Below are 26,386 nucleotides of genomic sequence, written 5' to 3'. Positions count from 1 at the left end.
TTGAGTACCCCTTATCTGAAAAGCCAGAAAGCACCAAAATCCAAATTTTTTTTTTTTTTTTTTTGAGTGCTGATATGATGCCACAAATGGAAAATTCCACAAGGTGCTAGGAAGATTCCCAGGGAATGTGCAGGTCTCTGCTGGCTGCAGACATTTCTGAGAAATGACTTTACGTGCCCTGAGTGAGACCCTGTTGGTGCCAATTTGTTTTCAGCGGTCATAGCCAGACTTTGAAGACCAGTTGTTTTGTTCTGCATTGTGAATATATTGAAATTGTCAAAGGCCTGCAATTATCTCTATGGTAATAGTGGAAAAAAAGAGGAAGCATTTATGTTTATCATAGAAAGGAAAGTCGTGTTGTTCCAAAATCCGAAAACATCTGAAACACTTCTGTCCTGGAGTGTTTCAGATAAGGGGTGCTCAACCTGTTATTGCCCTCCACAGATTCACCATCCTGTGGCTAAAGAAATTCCTCTTCTTCTGTTCTAAAGGGATGTCCTTGTATTCTTGGGCTGTGTCCTCTGGTCCTAGACTCCCCCACCATAGAAAAGATCTTTTCTAAATCCACTCCATCTATGTCTTTCAATATTTTATAGGTTTTAATGAGATTTCCCTCATTTTTCTAAACTCGAGAATACAGGCCCAGGGTTGTTGAACTCTCCATGTGTTAACTGTTTCATTCCCAGGATCATTCTTGTCTGGATCCCCTCTAATGCAAAAACATCCCTCCTTAGATAAGGGGCATGTAATTGCTTTATTCTTGTAACATGTACTGCAGTACAGTGGAAAAACTTATTTTGCATGGATCCATACAGATCATTCCAAAGTGTTAATATATTGAGGTAGTACAAGAAGCAGGGAAACACAGTGTACTTTTAAATACAGTTGAAACTAATCAGGTGTTGATTGGCAAATGACATGGATTAGAAAACATGCCAAACTAATCTTATGTACATTTGTCTGAATGTTTCCGTATTCAATCTTTTCTAGGCTTGGATGTCACCAATTTACAAAACCTGTATATGAGCCAAAACCAATTGAAAGTGGAGCCTCTAAGTCTCTGTTCTTTCCAGATGAAGCAATTAACAAACATCCAAGATTTAGGTGAGTTAATGCCAATCTCACATTGCAAACTTGTTCCTCTTAAAAACTATATGCAAATCTGTGCCTTTTTAAGTAAAGCTGTCTGATGTTATAGCAGCAAATAAGGTAGATGCTTACTTGTTCGGTCACTCAGATTGCCCATTAAACTAATGGGTGTGTCACAAACTACTGTTGTATTTGGCAGTATTTTTTTCATCTACATTAAGATATTTATTGTGGGACTTCCATTTCAATTTGTAGTTTTTTTAACTGTTTTTTAAAAAAAAGGAAAGATTTGATCAACAATGGTCACCAATAAATAATGTCAGGTTGGAGATCATGATGACTCCTAGAGGACAACAGTCATTACATTTTAATGACTTCCACTTGCCCATTGCTGTTCGGCCTTTATAAAATATTTTTTTCTATTTTGCTGGCATACTGTATTACTGATTAGACTAAATTGAGTGGAAAAGCAAATTGTGCAGAGGATATGGACTATACTTGCTAGACTTTAAATGTTTTGGTTATTTGGGCCTACTACCCTATGTTTAAAAAAAAAAATCCCTTTCTCATTCTTGCGATCAGATAGGAAATTTTTCATTTGGGTATAACCTCCTACCTTGCCTCTCTCCAAATTTTCATTATGCATGAACCAGGGAAGATTGTTTGATACTGTCTTTGAACAAGAATGGTTTCCAAAATTTAACATTTGGTAACTGTTCATCTTAAGTTGGAATTCAAACTGTTGAAAAGTTTGTGTATATTGTAGGATATTATTCTACAGGAAGTAATTTAATCCATTTAATTTGTGCTTGGCTATGGCCTATCCATTTGGTTGCTTCACTTAGTTGAAAATCTGCTTATCATTTTCAACATATTTAATTGTATTTGCTGGTATCCATAGCTGATTTAATAAACATACTGTCTTGTTCTTTAAAGACTTCACTATCAATACTTTTGAACTTTTAGCAAAATTGGGTAATAGCTGTGACACTGTAGTTTCTTGTGGGATCAATAAAGTATGTATATATCTAATATGTTCTGTAAACTGGAATATTCCATCTGTTTGATATGGGCTTAATGAACTGGAGTTTTTTTTTCTAATGTTGTTTGATCTTGTATTGGAATTTTCTTCAGCACTTTGACTAGGAACATTCGTCACAGAAGAGGAGAAAAAATAGCCATTAATGTACCAAGTAAGTGAGGGGGGAGGAAATATTTTGTATCTTTCTTTTATTCCTCTCCTAATTTGGCGTCTTCTGAGTTCAAACCCCATCTGAAAATTAATAATTAAGTTGTATACTGCTAGTTCCATGGGTTCTAATAGCTCTGAGGATATCTGGGGGGTGAGGGGAAAAAGGGTTCAAAATCAAAGGTGGTGTTGAAATGGCAACACCTGCTGGGTCTGCTGATGAACATGTACAAGTTTGAAATAATTAAAACAGCCAAAAAAGTGAATATTAAAACAAGAATTTGTGCAGAGTGCTGTTGGGACTCATTGAACCTTTGGGTGGGGGGGGGGGGGGTCCTTTGGGTGTTTCCTTCCAAAATATCTGGGTCAATCTAAACAATTACGGTCTTTGTAGAGAACAGGATATACAGAGAGGTATAACAGATTGGAGATGTGTTTATTTCATTAGCCAATCCTTTCAATCAGCCTTTACTTTGTTTCTCTTTGCCTAGCAAGATTTCTGCCAGAGGACCCCAACTCGGTCCTCTGATTGAGTTCATCTGCATCCTTGCAATGGCTAAATGTAACTCAAGAACACAATGGTGGGATGAATTGATTGGAAAAAGTGAAGTAAATCTATAGTGGCTGAGGGAATTGAGAGAACTTTAGTAGTAAACTTCCTGCACTACATGTTTAACTGATGCTGTAGATTGCCCATGTGAGATGGTGAGAATCTTCTAGAACACGTCAACAACTATAAAAGTGAGGAGGCTTCCTCAGATGTCATTGACACAAGAAAAATGGCTACTTTTTAAAAAAGGCTGACTATTTGGCAGCTAGGATACTTGATATTCATAGAAAGAATGTTTACAATGGTCCTAGGTCTTTTATGCCCTGCTGATTTGGCCACTTTTCCAAATTAGTGCAAGCTCGGCCTACCGGTTTCCTTAGAGTAAGCGGGATCTGAGCTTTTATGGGCAGTAATGTTCTTTGCCAATCTTCTGCATTGTCCGGGGTCATGCCAACATGCCAGCATCAGTGGGAAACCTTTTGAAGAACATGCTGTTGCAAGCTTTGACTTGTTTACCCCTTTCCCAAACCAAACCCAGAGGGCATATCCAATTTGAACCTGACCCATTCTCTTGTTCTGTTATATTTGGTCAGGTTCTCATTCATAGGGTGTCAAAGTGTACCATTCCACTGTTTAATCAAAATTGAAAATGGCCAGAAACTTTTAAGGTTTTCAAAAAAACATGGACTGGACCTTCATAAGAGTTATAATTTTCATTATAACATTTGTCTCCCTGAAAGTGGGTTGTTTTGGCAATGACAGCAACAGTTAATACAAAAAAGGTTAACTTTCCTGGTTCAAAAGTATTAGATTTGGCCATCTTTATGATCTTTGTGATCGTGAGCACAACACAATTCCACTTCCTAGCAAGCTGCCACTTCTAAATCATGGCACTTGTTCATTTCAGTACTTCATGCCTCACCAACCTTTGCTTTAAACAACTGTTTTATCACTTAAATCTGCCATCTAGTTAGTGATGGTAGAGGAAGTAGACCATCAGTCTCAAAAACAGATGCGTTTCCCAAGCAGTAAGACCGATCAATACCGCCGCCCGCTAACCCACTCCACTTCACCACCACCACCACCACTACTTTATAATTTCCTGTCAGTAATCTTATGTACTGACAGTCCTGTGTTTAGCATCACTTTATAGGTATACATTCAATCTATGTGTACAAGCTATCTTGTGTATTTGTGCTTATTGTTGTTTTTAACCATATTCTTTATCTTATTGTGGTTTTCATCTGCATCAGATGAGGAGTAACAATTATTTTGTTCTCCTTACACTAGTGTACTCAATGACATTAAACAATTTTGAATAATTTATTAAACTATTTATTAAATATAGTACTGCCTGGTTATTGTTGTACTTTTTCTTTTTTCAGTTTATAAAGACAAAAATGTGTCTTCCCCTTTTGTTGAGAAGTTTCTGAATGACGATGGAGAAGCTGCAAGAGCAACAAAACCTGACCACATCTATATGGATGCAATGGGGTTTGGAATGGGCAATTGTTGCCTTCAGGTTAGTGTCCAATTGGAAGTTTTGTGAATAATGTTCATTTAATTTTTAGCTACATTTCAGTGAATCCCTTTTGTTTGTGAAAGGTGACATTCCAAGCTTGCAGCATCTCAGAAGCCAGGTATCTTTATGACCAGCTTGCTACAATTTGCCCTGTTGTGGTAAGTTGCTTTTTCTTTTATCAATTATAGCTTGAGAGTTAGTTTGGTTGAGTGAAAGTGGCACGGTAGGCAAAAGGAGGTCTGCAAAAAAGATGAAGAAGTTGAGTAGGTTATGGGTGGGGATATCCTGCACATCATGATAAATTGAGTCTTATTTATTACGTATGTATGTTTGTGGGAGGAAATAGTGTTTAACTTGGGTGTAATCATGAATCAGTTGGAACTTTTCACCACAGTTGGCCGACAGCAGATCAAAAACATTGGAGAATACTTTTTATTCAGCGAACAGTGTTATAGAGGAGGAACAGAACAGTCCGGGGAGCATCTACTGAAAGGAGTAGTCAAAGTTTTGGGCTGAGACCCTCTATCGAGGCTTTTCATCCATGCTATTGAGGGCCTAGATTGAAATTTTCCAGCTTGCTGGATTATTTGCCAGTACCTAACTGGAATATGATGAACTTGATAACCTCCCTCTTGTATAATCTGATTTACTATTTCCCTAACATTGGATTGCAGTTTCCTAAGATTAGCATTTTCTAAATACTAAGGTAAAAAAGCTGGATAATTGCAGATGTCAAAAATTACCCCAAAATATTTCAGACAAGATTTCACTAAAGACATGAATCTAATTCCTTAATTGCATTATTATTAGCTAAGACTGAACCACCTTTAAATGCAGGCTTAGTCTTGCTGAGGAGACCATTGCCTTAAAGATGTTGGGAATTTGGGGTCATATCAGTTATTTGCTTGGTACGAGCTCTACAAATAGTTAGGCATTATTATAGCTGTTTGATCAAAGAACATAATGTTGAAATTAATTGCAGTTTCTGGACCTGCTGCATTAAAGTATAATTTTCCTTCCAGATGGCTTTGAGTGCTGCTTCACCAATCTACAGAGGCTATGTGTCAGACATAGATTGTCGCTGGGGTATAATTTCTGCTTCTGTGGATGATCGAACCAGAGAAGAAAGAGGCTTGGAGGTAGCTGAATAAATTCAGAGTTGATGGTGATTATTACTTAAGATCGTACAATCTGAATCTTAAGCCTGATTTGTTTTTGCAGCCTCGCAAACACAGCAAATACAGGATTAGTAAATCCAGGTACGATTCCATTGACAGTTACCTCTCCAGGTGTGGGGAGAAGTATAACGATCTGGAATTGACCGTGGATGATGAAATCTATAAGCAACTTCGAGAAGGAGGTAATGAAGTTTGTACTTAAACATAAAATAGGAATTTTCTTTTTACTTCAAAAGAAAATTGTGGTACCTTCTGAATTCTCTGGTCAAAAATAAGTGAGAAAACTAATTTTTCAGGGTCAAGACTATTCATTAGAACTGAAAAAATTGGAGAGGTGGGAGAAAATATAGGGATTAGAAAGAGGGATAAGTGAGTTATATTAAAAACCAGTTGCTGGAAATCCAGAGTAACACAAAATACTGAAGGAATTCCGTAACAAGTAACATCTATAGAAAGGAATAAAAACTGATGTTTCAACACTGGAAAGGATCCACCTTCCCCTCACCTGGTTTCACTGATCTTCCAGCTTGTACTCCTATCCCTCCACCCAACTTCTTCTGGCTTCCTTTCCCACCCCACTCCCTTTCCAGTTTTGAAGAAGGGTCTCGTCCTGTCGACTGTTTCTTCCTTTCCATAGATGCTGCCTAATCTGCTGTTCCTCTAGCATTTTGTGTGTGCTATGCTGGAAACATTGAACAGATTTGACACTTAGAAAGGTGGGAGAAAGTTTGTGAACCTGTCAAATTTTCTTTTCTGCATAACTATGGCATAAAGTGTGATCAGATCTTCATGTAGTCCTAAAACTAGGGAGCGAATCCAGTTAAACAAGTAACACAAAAAAATTATATTTATTTATTGGCAAAAATGATTCAATATTGCATGCATTGTTGGAAAAAGTATGTGAACCTTTACTTTCAGTAACTGGTGTGACCCCCAGCTGGTACAGCAATAACTTCAACCAAACATTTCCAGTCACTGGTGATCAGTCCTGCACATCGGCTTAGAGGAATTTTAGACCATTCTTTATTACAAAACTGCTTCACCTCTGAGATGTTTGTGGGATTCCTTGCATGAACTGCTTGCTTCAGGTCCTCCACAACATTTCTATAGGATTAAGGTCAGGACTTTGACGGTCATTCTGAAACACAAATTTTCTTTTTAAGCTATTCTGTTATTGATTTACTCTTGTCTTTCGGATCATTGTCTTGTTACATTATCCAACTTGGGCTTCAGGTGATGGACTGCTACCCTGACATTCTCCTGTAAAATGTATCGATAAAATTTTGAATTCATCGTCCCTTCAATGATTGCAAGCTGTCCAAGTGCTGAGGCAGCTAAGTATCCAGAAACCATGATGCTCCTTCCACTATCCTTCACAGTTGGGATGATGTTTTGGTGTTGGTGTGCAGTGCCCTTTTCCCTCCAGACATAGCAATGTGCCTTTCTGCCAAGAAGTTCAACTTTTGTCTCATCTGTCCACAGAACATTGTCCCAGAAGCGTTGTAGAACATCAACTGGTTCTTTTGCAAGCTTGAAATGTGCAGCAATTTATTTTTTTTATTTTTTTTTTTTTTGGTAAGTGCAATAATTTTCTCAGTGGTGTCCTTCCATAAACACCATTCTTGTTCAGTATTTTTCTTATAGTGGACACAGGAACAGTGACTTTAGCAAGTTTTAGGGATATCTGCAGGTCTTTTGCTGTTATCCTTGAATTTATTTTCACATCCTTCAGTGTTGCACATTGTGCTCTTGTTCTGATCTTTGTAGGATGCCCGCTCCAAGGGAGCGTAGCAACGGTACTGAGTTTCCTCCATTTGTAAACAATGTCTCTTACTGTGGACTGAAGAACACTTGGGTCTTCAGAAATGCTTTTGTATCTTTTTCCAACATCGTGGATCTCTACTATTCTAAGGTCCTCTGAAAGTTGTTTTGATAGAGGCATGGTACTCAACTACTCTTTCTTGAGAAGAGCAGGCTCTGTCAGTAGCCTGACTTTGTGTGATTTTTTTTTTACTCCTTTCTGTAGATGCTCCCCGGACTGTTCTGTTCCTCCTCTGTAACAGTGTTCGCTGAATAAAAAGTATTCTCCAATGTTTTTGATCTGCTGTCGGCCAACTGTGGTGAAAAGTTCCAACTGATTCATGATTACACCCAAGTTAAACGCTATTTCCTCCCACAAACATACATACGTAATAAATAAGACTCAATTTATCATGATGTGCAGGATATCCCCACCCATAACCTACTCAACTTCTTCATCTTTTTTGCAGACCTCCTTTTGCCTACTGTGCCACTTTCACTCAACCAAACTAACTCTCAAGCTATAATTGATAAAAGAAAAAGCAACTTACCACAACAGGGCAAATTGTAGCAAGCTGGTCATAAAGATACCTGGCTTCTGAGATGCTGCAAGCTTGGAATGCCACCTTTCACAAACAAAAGGGATTCACTGAAATGTAGCTAAAAATTAAATGAACATTATTCACAAAACTTCCAATTGGACACTAACCTGAAGGCAACAATTGCCCATTCCAAACCCCATTGCATTCATATAGATGTGGTCAGGTTTTGTTGCTCTTGCAGCTTCTCCATCGTCATTCAGAAACTTCTCAACAAAAGGGGAAGACACATTTGTGTGTGTGTGTCTGTGTGTATATGTATATGTGTGTGTGTGTATGTGTATATATATATATATATATATATATATAATATAGAGAGGGTGGGGGGATGTTAGGGCACCTCTGAAATCCACACCTCGAATCTCATTTCATTGATTTGAACACCTGACTCCAAATAGCTTTTGCAGAAGGCATTGCCCCAGAGGTTCCAATACTTTTTCCAGCAAATACGTGTAATATTGGATCATTTTTCTCAATAAATAAATAAATAGAACAATTTTTTTTTTTTGTTATTTATTTAATTGGGCTTTATGTAGTTTTGGGACTTTCATGAGGATCTATTCACATTTTAGGTCATATTTATGCAGAAATAGAGAAAATTCTACAGGGTTCACAAACTTTCTAGCACCACTATATCTTTACGGGAATAAAAACAGGTGATATTCCAGGTTTCTATCAGACGAATGTTGTCATCGCTAATTGGAATCAACACACTGACATTTATGACTCCAACATATTTATGCTCAAGGAGAACAACATGACCCTTGTCACCACACTGTTCTGAAGCAGGACAGCAAAATTATTTTTTTACACACACAATTGGCTTATCAGTTCTGGAAATTGACCATTTAGTAAATTGGGTCTGTTTGAATTCCTTACTTGTAAGATCAATCACCATTCACAATAAAAGAAACTACAAGCTAACAACTGATACTCCAAAGCTAGTAAAGCAATTGTTTCTTAGTTATTAGGTGTGTTTCATATCCTTTTGTTATTCCTGTTGTGACTCTGTCCAGTACTCCTACTGTGTAATGGGAAGCTATGTTTCAAGCAAGACCTTTCTAAGCAAAGGTCTCACTTCAGAGATCCCCCTCTACCATAGTCATCCTCGTCGACATCGTCTATAATAAACAGGGGTGACTCCAGTAGTCTCACTTCAAAGGTCTCTTTTGTCTGGGTTAACTACACAGCACAGCAGTCATCCTTGCCTAGATGTTGTCTTTAACTCTTGCCTTACCACAACTTCCACACCAACAACTTCACTTCTTTTCCTGAAAAAACTGACTGAAACGAAGAAGTTAAACAACAATATGAAAGAGGATTGCAAGATATTTTTAAAAGATGGGTTTGGTGTGGTAGGCATGCTTAGTGGCAAATTTATACAGTATTTTCATTTAATTTAAGAGAATAAGACATTGAATCAGAATAAGGTCATTTGATCATTAGAGTCTGCTTTGCCAATCCATCATGGAAGATTTATTAACCCCATTCCCCTGCCTTCTCCCCATCGGTGTTGACACCCTTACTATTCCAGAACCTGTCAACCTTTGCTTAAGTTTATTTAATGACTTGCCCTCCACAGCTCTCCCTTGCAACGAATTTCACAGATTCACCACCCTCTCTGACTTTAAAAAAATTCATCCTCTTCTCTGTTCTAAATGGACATTTCCCTGTTCTGTGGCTGTGCCCTCTGTGCCTAAACTTGCCTATTATAGGAACCATCCCCTGCACGTCCTTTCCTTGTTTTCTCATTTCTTTTTATTGCATTTCATAACATATCCAAATCCTTAATTGTGGGTTATCTAACTTCATAATGACCACTAAGAACTTTTTTATAAAGTACTACTTACCAGTTTAAACCATAATGGAGCTTCAAACAACACATTTATACAGACCACAGTGCTATGGTTGTATTCATGAAATTAGATTTTGGTATGCATGTAAATGCTCCAGAGAAAGGTCTTGTATCTTAGGAAGATAGATGGAGGGACAGGTAATTTTGAGGAAGTAGAGAGGCTACAGAAGGTCTTAGACAGATGAGAAGAATCGGCAAAGAAACATCAGATGTAAAACAGTGTTGGGAATTGTACAGTGGTGCTAGAAAGTTTGCGAACCCTGCAATATTTTCTCTAGTTTTGCATAAGTATGACCTAATATTCAATCTGATCTTTACGCAAATCCTAAAACTATACAAGGAAAGTTCAATTAAATAACACAAAAGCATTATTTTTGTTCATTTATTTATTGATGAAAATGATCCAATATTACAAGTATCTGTTGGAAAAAGTACGTTTTGCCCTCTCCAAAAGCTATTTGGAATCAGTTATTCCAATCAATGAGATGAGATTAGAGGTTGTAGAGGTTCAGAAAAAGCATGCCTTGTCATGTGCCTCCAGGTACCCTGTAATCTCATCCCTAACAATCGATTCCAACAACTTCCCAACCACTGATGTCAGGCTAACAGGTCTATAGTTTCCTTTCTGCTGCCTCCCACTCTTCTTAAATAGCGGAGTAATATTTGCAATGTTCCAGTCATCCAGTACAATGCCAGAATCTATTGATTCTTGAAAGATCATTGTTAATGCCTCTGCAATTTCTCCAGCTACTTCCTTTAGAACCCGAGGGTCACCAGATCCACCAGGTCCAGGAGATTTATCCACCCTCAGACCATTAAGCTTCTTGACCACTTTCTCAGTTGTGATTTTCACATTTTCACTTCCCTGACACTCTTCAATGTCCAGTGTACTGCAGATGTCTTCCATTGTGAAGACTGATGCAAAATACGCATTCAGTTCCTCTGCCATCTCTGTGTCTCTCATTACAATATCTCCATTTTGTCTCCATTACAATATCGTCATTTCTATTGGTCCGATATATACCCTTGACTTTCTTTTACTCTTTATACACTTTTTTAAAAAAAAAAGCTTTTGGTGTCTTTAATATCAGTTATCAGCTTCCTTTCATAATTCATCTTTTCCTTCTGAATGACCTTAGTTTCCTTCTGCAAGTTTTTTAAAAAAGCTTCCTAATCCTCTATCTTCCCACTAGCTTTGGCTTCCTTGAATGCCCTCTTTTGCTTTTACTTTGGCTCTGACTTCACTTGTCAGCTACGGTAGTGTCCTTCTTCCGTTCAAAAATTTCTTTTTATTTGGAATATATCTGTCTTGCACTTCCTTCATTTTTTTTGCAGAAACAACAGCCAGTGCTGCTCTGTTGTCCTTCCTGCTAGTGTCCCTTTCCAGTCAACTTTGGCCAGTTCTTCTCTCATGCCATTGTAATTTCCTTTATTCCACTGAAACACTGACACATTGGAATTTAGTTTTTCCTTCTCAAGTTTCAAAGTAAACTTGATCATATCATGATCACTGTTCCCTAAGGGTTCCTTAACCTGTCTTACCACCTCTGGATCATTGCACAACTCCGATTCCAGCACAGCCGATCCCCTAGTGGGCTCAACAACAAGCTGTTCTAAAAAACCATCCCTTAAGCATTCTACAAATGATCTCTGTTGAGGTCCTTGGAGATTGGAGCTGAGACAAAAAATGGATCAGCCATGATTAAATGGCAGAAAAGATTTGATGAACTCAATGGTCTAATTCTGCTCCTATATGTTACTGTTTTATCTTTCCCTTTTCTAGTTTCCCATTGCTGTAGTTTTATTTATAGAAGCATTTACAATTTTGTTTTGTGTTTTGCTACATTTGCAATTACAATCTGTTCCCGCTTTTCAATTTCTTTGTCATTCTAGCTGAATTGTGACATGGAATCAGTGATCGGGGTTTCATTGCCACTACTGTCTGTGAGGAGTTTGTACACCTGACAGTCTGGGTTTTTTCTGGGTGCTCCAGTTTCCTCCCGCATTCCATAGCTGTATAGCTTAGTAAGTTGTTGACATGCTATTTTGGCATCAAAAGCATAGATAGATAGATACTTTATTCATCCCCAAGGGGAAATTCAACATTTTTCCAGTGTCCCATACACTTATTTGTAGCAAAACTAATTACATACAGTATTTAACTCAGTATAAGTATGATATGCATCTAAAATCACCCTCCCAAAAAGCATTAATAAATAGCTTTTAAAAAGTTCTTAAAAAGTTTACTAAAGTGCATTGAATGGTAACTTAAGCTCAGTCCTAACCCCGGCACTTTAACATGTCTTGCCCCTGGTGGTTGAATTGTAGAGCCGAATGGCATTGGGGAGTAATGATCTCTTCATCCTGTCTGAGGAGCATTGCATTGACAGCAACCTGCCGCTGAAGCTGCTTCTCTGTCTCTGGATGGTGCTGTGCAGAGGATGTTCAGGATTTTCCATGATTGACCGTAGCCTACTCAGCACCCTCCGCTCTGCCACCGATGTCATACTCTCCAGTTCTTTGCCCACGACAGAGCCCGCCTTCCTTACCAGCTTATTAAGACGTGGTGACACTTGAAGGTTGCCACTGGTAGATCTTCGGACTGTGGTTGTTAATGCGTTTCACTATGTTTTGATGTACAGGTGACAAATAACGCTAATCTTATCCTTGGCCTTACCGCCTCCTTTTGTCATGTAGGCATGGAAAGAATGTGATTGCAGTAGAGCAAGCTGTCAAGACCCCCAAACCAAATCTAATTTTTCACATATTTCTGAAGTGTTATTGACCAAACTCTAGAATCTCCTGTGTAACTTAGCATTAGTTTCAGCTTGATTATGCTCTCATTCAGTGCTTTGAGACATGTAATGCCATTTTAAAGAGGCTGTATTAGTGTGGTTGCATGTATTTTTTAACTTGAATAGCAACTTTATTTTGGTTAAGTATTCTTCTTAAGTCCATTGCCCCTGTTGGGGCATAGGCCATTGACAGCAGAATACGAGAGTCCACTGTCCTGGGCGATTCTTTCAAGTTGTCTCCAGATGTAGCCCATCTTCTTGGTATATGTTATCTTTCCCAGGGATGAGGTCTTACCAAGGGCACGGCCTCAAAATTGCAGGGTAACCCTTTAGAATGGAGGTAAGGAGGAAATTTTTTTAGCCAAAGAGTGCTGAATTTGTCGAATGCTCTGCCCTAGACTGGGTGGAGGCCAAGTCGGTGGGTATGCTTAAGGCAGAAGTTAATCACTTCCTGATTGGTCAGGACATCAAAGGATATGGTGAAAAGGCAGGTGATGGAATGGCAGAGCAGACTTGGTGGGCTGAATGACTTAATTCTGCTCCTTTGTCTTATGGTCTTTGGAGCTTCTGTTGAGGTTTCTATAGCTTTGGGTTTTTGCATGTTGTGTTTACTAGCCCCATGCCCAACTCTCCTGGGCTTGGGATTGTCCATGATGGAGTTGGTTAAGTACTCCATGAATGGAATTTTGTGTCTGCTTTCTAAATTTATGTAGCTAAATACATGAGAATTATGATGAAATATAACAAGTTAAGAGTTTTTAAATACCTGAATTAACCTTGCTCTCCCAGGAGATTGCAGACAAATTAGCATCTCCAATATGTAGAGGAAATTGAGGAGGTTGTGTTGGCTATTGGCTTATTGGATATTTTCACGGAGTAAAGGAATGTTATGGGGTGTGAAGTGTGAGGGCTCGATTAGTAAAAAAAAAACATTTCTTCATTGCAATATGAAAATACTTTTTTTTTAGGTATTGATCATCTGCTGGCACAACATATTGCTCATCTTTTCATTCGAGATCCTTTAACGCTCTATGCAGAAAGGATACATTTGGACGATGCCAATGAATCTGATCACTTTGAGGTAATCTGCAATGCATTCAAGTAACATTTAAATAGTGGTTTCAAAATAAAACATGCCGGGAGTGTAATCATACATAAATTAGCAAAATCCAGGTTTCAAAATTTGGAAAGGGATAGCTTAAGAAAAGTTGGGCTGCACAGTAGCATGACTGATAGTGATGTGCTTTACAGCAACCAGCTTTAAAATCAGGATTTGATCTCTCCCTCTGTCTGTAGTTTATATGTTCTTCCCGTGACCATGTGGGCCTCTTCCCATATTCTGGTTTCCTTCCACAGCTCAAAGACTTGTGTTTAGGGTTGATAAGTTGTGGGCATGTTATGTTGATGCCAGAAATATGGCAACACTTGCAGCCTGCCTCCAGCGCAATCCTCAATGATTTTAATTGACATGAACGATGCATTTCATTTTATGTTCAGATGTACTCTTGACAACAAAATTATCTTTAATCTTTTATTACACAGCTAGGAGAAAGGAATCCAGCACTAGAAAAGTTCAGTTGTTAGAGTAAAGAAGGTTCACATGATTATAGAGGGATGAGTCCATGGAGTGATTTCAGCAACAGGTGTGAAGTTTAAAGATCAATAAGTTTGGGTGCCTTGGTGAAGATTGGGACCCTGGCATATAAGATTCTAAAGTTAGAAATTTGGAGGCTAACCGAGACCAATGCATTAGTTGTGGGTAAAAATAGTTAAGGATCCGGTAGGATAGTACAGGCATCTGGAAAACTGGTGGGATGGATTTGCTGGCTGCAGGCATCTTGAGAGAAGGATTGGAGCATTTCTGTCTGTCTGCCCTCACACAACTTCTTTTCTCCAACCCCCACCGCCCAAAAAACAGTAAGTTCACTTGATGAGACCAGCTGGAAGCAGCTCTTCCTGCATCTGCTCACTCTCCATGGTTGTGAATGGTTCTCAGGAACATAACCCTGTCATAGCCTGGAGACTGCCTGGAGTTAGCAAATGCTTTGATAGTTATTAAAATCTAGGTTGTTTGAATTTTTTTTGCAGTTTGAAATGATGAGGGTTTTTATGATGAAACAAAACCTCAAACTGCAAATAAATACCTACTAAATATAGAATAGATTTTTCCTTCTGGAAAAATACATAGAGCCAATAATGTAGCAATTATCATTTGTAAATATTTACAGGAGTATAAATTTAAATGAAAGTAATAGTCTGTAAAATTAAGTTCTTCACATCAACTTTTAATGGTCTTAATACTACTTCCATCCTTGTAAATATGTCCCTAATGTTTCTGAGATCAACGTAACTAATCCAAACCACATTAAGTATAGTATTCAATATCTATCTGCCAACATTGATATGAGCATCTGGTTTATTTAGGGTGCTGGTACTGAAACTTACAGATAAATACTTGATGTACTAAAATATTGTAATGTGTTATAATGCTGTTTTGATATGTATTGTTCATAATTTAACCACCTTATCACACCCATAGTCCTATATTACTGAGTTTGTAACTTTCTCCAGCATGGAGAGAAAACATCTTTAATTTGTAATCTGGGGTTCACTCTGTATATATGTATGCAGATTAACCAGGATTTATTTATTTTTATATATGTTCATTCTATCTATCTAATGCTCTATAAGAACTTTCATGTAAATTTCCAGGAATTTTAGAGTCGGAAAAAAAGAAGGCCACTCTCCTCTTGTGTGTTCTGTCTCATTGTTAAGTTTCAGGATTCTGTTTAGATCAGAATAGTTAGCCAAAAGAATATTTTGTGAGGCAAAGAAACTGCAACTGTGGTCAGCTCTGACGGGTTTCATCCTGTTAAGACACTGCATTTGCAAACAAATCTATTTCCAGTTGTGCAGAAATGTTACCCTGTTACAAAGCTATGGTCTGATTACTTGAGTAATGATTTCATTAGATTTTTATTAAAAAGAACTTCTGTATATCATCTATAGAATATTTGTATAAAAAGTGAGTTATGGAAATGTAAAAATAATATTTATACATTTTGGCTATTAATAGAATATACAATCCACAAACTGGCAAACAATGAGATTCAAGCCACCACCCCCAAATTCTGAAATTGGATGGAGGGTTGAATTTCGGCCATTGGAGGCAAGTATCATAATTGTACTGCTATAACTGAATGTTAATTGTAAGAAACTCATCCATTCCTTTCATCTGTGCTAACAAATATTTATAAGCTTTAGGTGATGAAATTCCAACTTTAAAAGATGTGTCTCGCCATACTTTAGTGTTAGTATGAAGGCACCACTTAACAGTTAAAATGGATTTCAATTCCATTTTGTCTCAAACCACCGCTTGAAAGCTCCAGTTTGACTGTGTGGGTTTCCAGGTGTTCAGGTTTCCTCTCACATTCCAAAGACGTATGGGTTAGGGTCAGTAAGCTGTCTGTATGCTTTATTGGTACTACAATTACGTTGACACTTTTGGGCTGCATTCTTGGACTGTGGCTGTTGACACCAAATGTTTCAATGTGTATGTGACAAAGTTAATCTCCTTAATCTTTTAAAGAAAGAGCTGTCCTTTTGCTTGATCTGTTTGTATATCCCATGAAGCCCTTCTGTATCCTCCTCAGTACCCACACAGTCACTTAAGTTTGTATCATCAACAAACATAGTAAATAAAACTTACATCTAAACATCCAGTGTTTGATAATAATTTGGAACAGTTGTCCTCTCACTCATCACAGCCTCCCAACCCAAAAGTGACCTAACTGCAGTTAGTGTTTTCTGTCTGTTAACCAGTCTTCATAACATGTCAGTCTATTTAGTCGTGCCACTTCCAAAATCCTTCAGCTTAAATTTGCTTTGGCACCTTTATTAAAGTCCTACTGGATGATAAACTTGCAACAGAAGCAATGCATTGAGAGTTTCCCAGATTGATTCATAGAACCTTGCAACCCTCTATAGGCTCTTTGGCCCACATGTTGTGCTGACTTTTCAACCTACTGTAAGATTAATCTGAAGCTTCCCTCCCACTTGGCGCACATGCCTATCTAGGAATAAACAGCTGGCATTTTGGGCCAATTTCGAATCCTGATGAATGGTCACCTGTTTATTTCTCTCCATGATGCTTCCAGCATTGTTGAGTTGCTGTTGAGTTGCTCCAGCATTTTGTGTGTTGCTTTATTCCAATAAAACTCAAATTATTTTAAAATGATCCCATTGCTGGCCTTTGCATCAATGGAAGTTGTTAGTGTTCTCCCCACAACTACCTTTCCTATCACTGTGAGTTTGATGAATACTGGAATCCTCCTTAAGCACACAGAAGTCCTTCATTTGAATCACTCTCTGTACAATGCTGGCACATACCACACTGCAATAAAATATCCATCAATTCAAAATATTGAGTTTCAGTGTTCTGTAATTTATGAAACTTGAATACACTGCATGTATTCTGCTTTTTATGGGCTGCATGTATTATGATGGCTTCCCTATGTGCAAGCACAGTTTCTTTAAAAAGAAAAACAATAAATTGTTACTCTCCGAGAGTAACCCAAACAAAAGCAAATTGGCTGTTTAAATCTCTGCAAACACTAATGTTCTTCAAATTCAATTGTTCACAGGTCCAGTTAACAGACTTCGAGAATTCTGCTTATGTGGTCTTTGTTGTGCTGCTAACCAGAGTGATACTTTCCTATAAATTAGATTTTCTTGTTCCACTCTCAAAAGTAAGTATCAGATCCTGAAAACGTTGACTTTCAAAATACTTTATTAAGTTAGCAATGTACATTTGTTTTAAGGCAGGTCAAATGTAATCATGTAATAAAAATGGTGTGGTCCCTTGAAATATTCAAATAAAACTAGGTCTTTTGACTATTTAACTAAGAAGTTAAATATTATAACATGCTTAACAAGTGTGGATTCTCTTCAGCACCTTCGGTGGCAAGGTAGTGTACTGGTTCATGTGGCACTGTTACAGAGCCAGTGACCCAGGTTCAGTTTCACTATTGTCTGAAAAGAGTTTGTAGGTTCTCCCAGGTTTCCTCTGGGTGCTCCAGTTTCCTCACAGATTTTGCCTTTACAAAATACAGCCACAATGGAGTATTGTTCTTTACTGTCTTCATTGGAAATTTTCCATTTCCTTTCCACTTACTTTCTGAAGGCCAATTATATGTTATCTTCAACCAAAAGGAAAGAATCTTTAGGGAAAAAGGTCAATTCAGAGATTGAGGAGTGGTGCTCCATTTCCCAGCCCTTCTCCCATCAAATTTAGTTTTGTATTCAAAAGCTGCTTTGCAGTTAAATGTAATTTGGAATGTGGCAAGTAAACTTAAAAGATGGAAAATTTGGGAAAATGCAGTTTGTTTTCTTAATCGAGAATTAAAATATTGTTCTCTCTATATTGAGTCATATCTAACCTTTTAGTATTAAAATACATAGAGGAAATTTGGCTTTTCTTGAAATTTAGCTGCCCTCTGTTTACAGTTTGTATTGAAAAGGATTTGGAATAATGATGCAGATATCTCAGAATTTGTAGCAAGGGATGGTTGCCAGGCTGGGTTGAACCAGGGTAATTATGGTGAAGTTTAGTATCTTTAACCCGTAGACTATCAGGAGAGACGCAGACCAGGTGGATCCAAGTGCAGAGGAGATCAGAGATGAGGATGGAGTTGAACGAAGAATCTTTAGAGGATTAGTTTATAGGGACTTCAAGAATCACCACATATAGGATAGGAAGTCTTGAGATTGAGCAAAGACAAACTAAATGGAGGGAACTTAAATAAAGAAACAATATAAGGCACAGGTTTATTGGTAATTGAAACTAGATACAGGTGGAAATAATCAAATAACAATCAAGGGAGGAGGAATGTCAGAGCCTGGAGGATTTTGACACCCTATTGAGCACCTTTTCACTACATCTTATAATAAACAGTCTGGTACAATACAGGTTCCATTTTTGTTACAATGCAATTTTGTTACTACATTTAAGTACATTTCCACAGTCCCTCCTTTTCTCATTTCATGTGAGCATTACAGTAATTGAAATGTGCATATATGTATATAAAGCAATGATGCAATTTCAAAGTCCTACTCAAAATTCTCCTTGCATCCATCCATCTTAGTGAGTACCCATTCCTTTCCTTAATATTCACTCCTTCAACCTATAACTTAAAAAGAATAGTAGAAGACTAAGAGCCATTATTAATACCAAAAGTTATACCATAATGCAGAATAGTTGCCCACTATCTTTCTAGGGCCCTGAATGGTCACCATCCACCTCTTGGAGTGACATAGTTGTGAAACTGATCCAATATTTTCTTAATCCTTTTGGTAGCTTCTTGGATGTGATTTGCCAAGTTAGTTCTAGTTTCTGATTCGTCAGGAATGCAAGTACAGCATTCTTGCCTTTCTAGCTGCAGTTACATGTTACCAGATCAGTGCCCTCAGCTATTGTACTGGACAGTTTGTGGTGAACTACATATACCTGTCTGGACACGCCCCACCTGCTGACTGCTCCTGTGGCTCCTCCCACAGACCCCGGTATAAAGGCGATTGAGGCCTGAGCCCTGCCCTCAGTCTCCAGGATGTAGTATGGTGGTCAACTACTGCTTGTTCTTTCTTCCAGTCAATAAAAGCCGATATCTTGCCTCACGTCTCAGAGAGTTATTGATGGTGCATCACAGTTTAATCTAAGAAATCTGGTCCCTATACTTGTGGCTACCAATCGAGCTTAAAGGGGGGAATATACCATCCATTAAACCACTCGTAATGGCAATTAGTGTCTGTCCTGGAATGATTCAGGATTATCCATTCAGCTCCTCTCGTCCCCAGGTTATTCCTGTACGTGTACTCCAAACCCCATTCTTTTCAGTATACCAAAATCTGAAGAACCAAATATGGAGAACCCTCATTATCCATCAGTAACATTCATGTTATAAAAATAAAATGGGGAGTAAGGGAGCTTGGATTCTGAGTGGGCAGGAATCCCCATGCACATCCAGCAACTAAAGACGTTTGTTCTGTTGGCATATTCATAACACATGTATTACTGTTTTTTTAAATGTTCGCAGGAGTTCACCAAAAATTATTCCTCTTATTCACGTTAATGCCAACACAAGCCTTATGTCTGCAATAGTTCAGGTGCCTTCTTGTATTGCAAAGTGTGTATCCATGATAATTTCTCTCTTGCCTTGAAAGCTATATTAGTCACCGGTATTATTTGGCATGGTCCTTCAAACCAAGTTTGCATTCAATTCTTCCTCTTAAACGCCCGCACAGCACCTAATCTACAGGCTCTACACCATTGGCAGTCAGTTATTCTTCCTTCACCTGTTGATGACTTGTTGATACTTTGTCAAGGATACACAATAGGCCAGCATGCTCTCATCCAAAATGTGTGTGTCCATTTGCTTAACTCCGAGTGGTGCATCAAACATAACACAATGGCTGACCCATTATGATTTTGTGGGGCTACAATCCAGTAGTCCTATTGGCTGTGGCCCTAATGGTCATAAACACTAAAGTAGTGGTCACCAACCTATTTTAGCCCAAGATCCACTACCTTGGCCTTAGTGAAAGGCAAGATCGATTCCAAATTGATTAGTCACATGCATGCGCACTGGGGCAGAAAAGACCGGAAGTAAAACCCTGCCACCCGGAAGTAGAAATAATGCATAAGCACCAGGGTACCCACTCTTTTTTTTGCACCGTGGACCGGTTTAATATTGACAACATTCTTGCGGACCGGCCAACGGGGGTTGGGGGGGTGTTAAACACGGCCTTTGCAGCTCTCGGCACTTAGCTGCTGTCCTGCCCTGCTCACGTTTTTTTCTGCGGAAAAAACTCAACGGTTTCATCTTTAAGTGCAGGGTGCTTGGACTCAAGGTACAGAAGCAGTTTTGAGGGCTTCATTGCCTCATTAGACAGCCTCCCCAACCTCCAGTCTCTGCCTGCCAGATGCCCTGGCAAGGTGAGGCTGGTCATGGGTGGGGTGAGAGGACAAGGTCAGGGCCAGAGGTCCCCGTGCCAGGGCCATGGCGGTTGCAGTCCAGACAGAGCGACCAACTGAGTGAGAAGAGCGAGAGGCCTGCACCTGCCGGCCGAGCTCTGGGCTAGTAGCATCGGCACTTCCTGCCGTCCACGCGTTTAGGCGACTGATGACCTTGCGTGGGTTCAAGTTCAACAGTGGCTGTGACAGGGAATGAGGAAAGGTGCAGCTGACTCATTATTTCCTCGTGGCCCAGTGGTTGGGGACCACTAAAGTAGACTGTAGTGCGGGGGACCAACGCTATGCGCACTGGGCAGAAAGAACAGAACGAAAACCCCGCAACCCAAAAGCAATTTCTCAATAGTATTTGTGTATTTATTTTTCTTTTTTTTTCCGAATCTACTGGGAAAGTCTCAAAGATCGATCAGTCGATCAAGATCGATGGGTTGGCGACCACTACACTAAAGTAATACTTGTTCCCGTCTCAATACAGTTTGCTCACACATCTTACTAAACTTATTTTTAATCATTCTATTCATCTTTACTAAGCTTGCCAGCTGAGGATGGTAGCTACGAAGGAAATGTTGATCCATCTATAAGGCCTTGTATACTACTTTATTATCACCCTATTTAGCTACTGCAACTGCATCATTTTTTCTACAAGGAAATGCTTCAACCCATCGTGAAAAAACAATAATGACCAATACTGTTTACATCCTTCACTCAAAGGTAATTCTACAAAATCCTTTTGAAATACACGAATAGTCCATCAGACAGTGGTGGATGAGATCCTTCCACCTTCACTAGCTTCCCTGAATTTTGTAAAATACATGTCATGCTTTGTTCACAATATTGATTTGTAGCTTGTGATAAAACGGGCAGACCATGTTTAATTTGTATTTATCAATCCCCTCTTCAGCCTCTGGGGAAAGAGGGTAGTGGAGCTTTTGGGTTGATGGTCACTTTATGCAGCTCAGCTGTGAGCATTTTACCAGTTTCATTTGGCAAGAGAGCGCGAAGTTATGGTGGTACTTTGGAGAGTAAATGTCCACATCAGCACTGAACAACAAACCTACAGCTTCCCTGTTCAAAGCTAGTCTCTGCTCCTAGTGTACCAGGCAGCCATAAAAGAAAGCTTTTGTCTCTTTCCAATCACAATAAATTCCATCCAGTCATTTCTAGGGCCTCCTGTTGTGACAATCTTCACAGACCCTTGACCATTAATCAAAGTCCTTTGCCACCCTACCTCTGGAAACTGCTAGAGTTAGGTGGGGTTTCCGGTTCTCCTGATCTGAAATCACCTGCTGAACCTCTGGGGGAGTCACACTGACGCTGCAATACCAGAATCACCCACATATATTTGAAAAGTGTATAGAACAATTTCCTTACTGATTGTAGATGTACGATTTCTGATGCATAAAATGGTCATTTTCAGCCGAGTCATAATAAGCCGTGCAGTGAAGGTAAGTGGCACTTTCCAAATTGTAGAGTGAAACAGAAAAGGGAAATCACCAGAGGCTTTCAAGCTCTCTTACAAAAACGTTCCAAACTCATTGACAGGCGGGAGTGAGTAACTGCCACTTATACAAAATAGATTGACTGCTACTGAAGTATAGTCCACAATGGTTCTCTGGGAAATGCACAGCAAGTCTTCCAGGTGCAGGTGCAGGTAATAGCTCGCATTTTGCACAATAAACCTTTTCCACATAAGTTTGCAGGCACATCTAGAGAAAATAGAAAGGTATGATATAAATCTTGGTCTGTTACGTTAACTCCCACATCTGATTTTAGGACATTAATAAGCTCTCCCCTTATTTTGGTTACACAAATATTATCCTCACCAGACTTTGTAGTATGGTTGTCCTCTTACATTATAGAATGGCTGGTTCCTGTATCCTCCAGAAACAGATTGCATTGTCCATTTAACCCACCTGGACAATTTTTCCACCAATCCCTTCCCATAATTTTTAAACATATACCATGCTGGTGTCCCATTATTACCAATTTCTAGTCTCTCTTTCTCATCCTACTTTATTTTATGTTTGGTTCACCACTGCATCCTGTAGGGATTAAACTTATGAGCTCAATTTCCACAAATCCACTCTTGCCGATGCACCCCTGAGGCCAGATTTTGGGTGTCCCTGATGCCCGAACCAGTGAAATCTAATCATTGATACCTATCTGTTTCTGGTTGCCATGCTGAAAGCACTGGAATCACTTGGGAGAAACTGATCCACTCTAGACAATAGCACAGATCGCAGTGCATAGAATGGAAGCAGGGCAGAGTATTTGCTACCCTCCTGGAAAGACCACAGAGCAAAAAGCAAATATACTTATTGGTGATTTTGCTTCTGCTGGAGTTTCCCCAGCAGCAGGTAGTCACCAGAATTCCTCTTGGTTTGCTCCAGCACCTAAACATGCAATCTTGTTGGAACCTCCAAGTTCTGTCACATCTTTTTGCTATGTATTATAACGAACAATAATTAACTCAGAATGGATCAATCATAAGCGTGTTTATTTTACTTTCAGCAAGGGAAAACTAGCACTGCACAAGAGCTAGTGATGGCTTCAAAAGAAACAGCATATTCACTCCTTTACACACATGTATCGTTACCTATACTTTTCAAGGGAAGGATGTATTTTGTCTTTCTGCTTAATCAGTATAGTTGGCATTTTTGTAATAATAGACCTGCGGGTCTACAGTTTGTCAAGGACTCTGGTTCTATTAGCATAATGTTGCACAAACATTAGCAATACAGGTTTCATTTTGTTACAGACAAAGTGCCATTTTTTTCCACTACATTTCCACAGCCCTGTGATGATCCATCCAAAGAATAATAGGACTACTGTATTCAGATGAGCCAAGTTTAAAGGCTGCTCGACTGTAATGAATGCTATTTTCAAATAGAACTAGAATCTGACATTAAAGGATCATAAAGACTGGATATGCGTGCTGCTGCAGTTAATTGGTACCTTTTGTAAGAATAAGACCTGATTAAGGAATGTTCAACATCAAACACTTCAGATCAAGTACCATTTAGTTGGTGATACTTGCAAATAGAAGTAAATTGACTTAAATGGAAATTCATCTGTTCACCCCAGTAATAATAGCAGCTTTTTTTTCAGAAGTTTAAGGACTTTCAGTGAACTCCTTAATCTTTTGTCATCTGTACTTTTGTTATTAATTTATGTCATTTTTGAAACTCTCATTTGTTCAGTTTATCAGCTGAATTGTGCGACTCTTGGGTCAGTTTGTAGCTTGAACAGTTGGTGCAATTAGGGCAAGCTTTCAGCTCCACCAATTGCAGTAAAACTTTGATAGTCTGCTGTGTGGTGGTTCAGAAATCATGAAGGTTCAATATCTGGTTCACTGGGTGATTATCCTGAGCTTCCTTCTCACTTGCCAGGCCCTGCAGCCTGCACTCACTTTCAATTAACTTTGTTGGAAAAATTATTATAATGGTGTGTATCTAAAAACTTAAATTTAGAATGTGCTAAGGTAATAGTAGGAATGTTATTCAATAGCCCAGAGATCTACTGTCTGATACCAGCTGAGTTCTGAGTATGCCCTGATATTGCAGTTCTCCTGAAAGTAGTTTGAATATGATGAAATTACTCTTTTTGGCTTTAGCTGTCCTGCAGGTCTTCAACTCTATCTTGTTTCTGCAAAGTACATTCATTGCAAATGGTTTTATGGCCTGGAATTAAAACTTAGTTGTCAATTGTTGCCACTATTGGCATTTGCATCTTTTTCACTAGAAAAATGATAGAAGCTTTTGAGACTATTCATCAGTTGTGATATCTTGTCTGTTATGGAACTCAGTGCTATTTACCTGCTTTTGTCACTGTTTCAGCTTGATGGTTTAGTAGTGCCATCACTTGAGTCAAGTATGTTTTCCAAAGAGTTTGTTAGTAGGTCCTTGGGAGGCTGTAGAGGCCATTCAGGGATTTCCTTGATGGAGAATGTCTGTTCATAACTATTTAACATGGGGAGACTGATGTATGAGCAGCCACAATAAAGTACTTGACAGATCAGGGTCAGGGTCCATTGTCATGGAGTGCTGTTGTGATGTGTCATCATCTTTTGCTAGCTCCACCTTTTGGGATCTTCGTTAGCTCGCTCTTCTGGAACCTTACCTTTGACCTTACCGCCATGGGTGACACTACCGGGGGCTAAGTGCCAGATGGCTAAACTCCAGACTGAATTTTTGGCACATTTTGGTTTGGTCAGTTCATGGAAATTTAAGGAATATATTGTCATATTCCAATGGAAATACAAGGCTGGTATTTTGAAATTGAGAAAAAAAAATTGTATGCTGCTCTGTTCCATTTTATTTACAAACTAATTTGCTGTTTTCCGCCAAATTCACCAGAAGTCAGCTAAGCAAAACTTCAAGCATTCCTGAATTGTTCAGCTGTCTTAAGGAAATTTTTTTCTTAAAATGCTCATTTAGTCTTCATTCAGTAGTTTGAAATTAAGAGCGGGCTATTCTGTCCATTGTCTAGTATGCTTACTTTGCATCCAATTGTAGTAATGTTTCAGCAGGATAAAGGTTTCCAAGATGCTATCATTTTAAAAGTAGATGTTGGAGTGTGTTAGACATAAGCAGATTCAGATCTTGAACTACACTCACAAAATGCAGGAAGAACTCAGCTGGTCAGGCAGCATCTATGGATTCACCATTTTGTTTTCTCTCCCATTCTGGCTCCCCCCTTGTACATTTTCTTCTTGCCTGCCCATGATTTTCCTCTGGTAACCTGCCTCGCTTCCTTTCTCCCATGGTGTACTCTCCCCTCCTATCAGGTTCCTTCTTCAGCCCTCTACCTTTTCCACCTATCACTTCTCAGTTTATTTCTTCATCTCCCCTCCACCCAACTACCTTTCCCCCCTCACTTGGTCTCATCTATCACCTGCCAGCTTGTCCTCCTCCTCCTTCCCCACCTTCATATTTTGGCTTCTGCATTCGTCCTTTGCAGTCCTGATGACAGGTCCCAGCCTGAAATGTCAACTGTTTATTCCCCTCCATAGATGATGCCTGATCTGCTGAGTTCCTCCAGCATTTTGTGTGGGGTCTGTTAAATTTCATTAGCAAACTCAATAAAATCATATTGCCTTCCATAAAACATGAATACTAAAATCAGTGTGGGCGTACTTTTACTTGATTAGGTGGATGAGAACCTGATCGTGGCTCAAAAGCGCGATGCTGTTCGTCAGGGAATGTTCTACTTCAGGAAGGACATCTACAAAGGTAATATTCAGAAGCTACTTCATTCATTTATGCATTTCAGTTCAACAATCTATCTTCTAGACATCTCTAAGTAATAATGTTCCAGTAAATATCAAAGGAACTTTCTTACAAACTGCAGTTGGTGGATCAATTTGTTTTAAACGTGAGATTCTGCAGATGCTGAAAATTCAGAGCAGCACACACAATGCTGGAGGAACATAGCAGGTCAGGCAGCTTCTGTGGAGAGGAATAAAGAGTTGAAACTCTTCATCAGGACTGGAAAGGAAAGGAAAAGATGCAAGAAGGTGTTAAGGAGTTCAAACTGGAAGATGATGGGTGAAGCCAGATGCGGGTGAGAGAGGAAGAAGCTGGGAGGTGATAGTCTCCAGCATTTTGTGTGTATTGCTCGAAATTTGTTTTATATGGCGTTTGCTTAGATGTGGGGCAGGAGGAGTTTGGGGAAAAAAAACAAGTTTAACTAAGAATTGGTTTCTTCACTGGCCTGCTGCTTTCCACCAGCATTTTGTGTGTGTTACTACCTTGAGATTTGTTTTCTTGCATTCATTTCTCAGG

General features: G+C 39.0%; 1 protein-coding gene and 1 long non-coding RNA gene across 4 annotated transcripts in view; one reads left to right on the top strand and one right to left on the bottom strand.

Annotated features, from left to right (window-relative positions):
• LOC132400754 (uncharacterized) overlaps positions 1–26,386 on the bottom strand; it is a 51,356-nt gene that overhangs the window by 6,945 nt on the left and 18,025 nt on the right. The gene's annotated exons all lie outside the window — the stretch shown is intronic.
• gclc (glutamate-cysteine ligase, catalytic subunit) overlaps positions 1–26,386 on the top strand; it is a 70,485-nt gene that overhangs the window by 32,294 nt on the left and 11,805 nt on the right. For all 3 annotated transcript variants that reach the window (XM_059982068.1, XM_059982069.1, XM_059982067.1), the window contains exons 5-14: positions 991–1,104; positions 2,224–2,282; positions 4,214–4,350; positions 4,434–4,508; positions 5,373–5,489; positions 5,572–5,710; positions 13,546–13,658; positions 15,654–15,746; positions 17,221–17,325; positions 25,753–25,834. In XM_059982068.1, coding sequence (XP_059838051.1) covers positions 991–1,104; positions 2,224–2,282; positions 4,214–4,350; positions 4,434–4,508; positions 5,373–5,489; positions 5,572–5,710; positions 13,546–13,658; positions 15,654–15,746; positions 17,221–17,325; positions 25,753–25,834 — 1,034 coding nt within the window. The remainder of the gene's footprint in view (positions 1–990; positions 1,105–2,223; positions 2,283–4,213; positions 4,351–4,433; positions 4,509–5,372; positions 5,490–5,571; positions 5,711–13,545; positions 13,659–15,653; positions 15,747–17,220; positions 17,326–25,752; positions 25,835–26,386) is intronic.

This window comes from Hypanus sabinus, chromosome 10, assembly GCF_030144855.1.
Source record: "Hypanus sabinus isolate sHypSab1 chromosome 10, sHypSab1.hap1, whole genome shotgun sequence".
NCBI classification, from domain to species: Eukaryota; Metazoa; Chordata; class Chondrichthyes; order Myliobatiformes; family Dasyatidae; genus Hypanus; species Hypanus sabinus.
The sequence above is the reverse complement of the archived record's forward strand: the minus strand, read 5'-3'. Positions and strand labels throughout refer to the sequence as shown.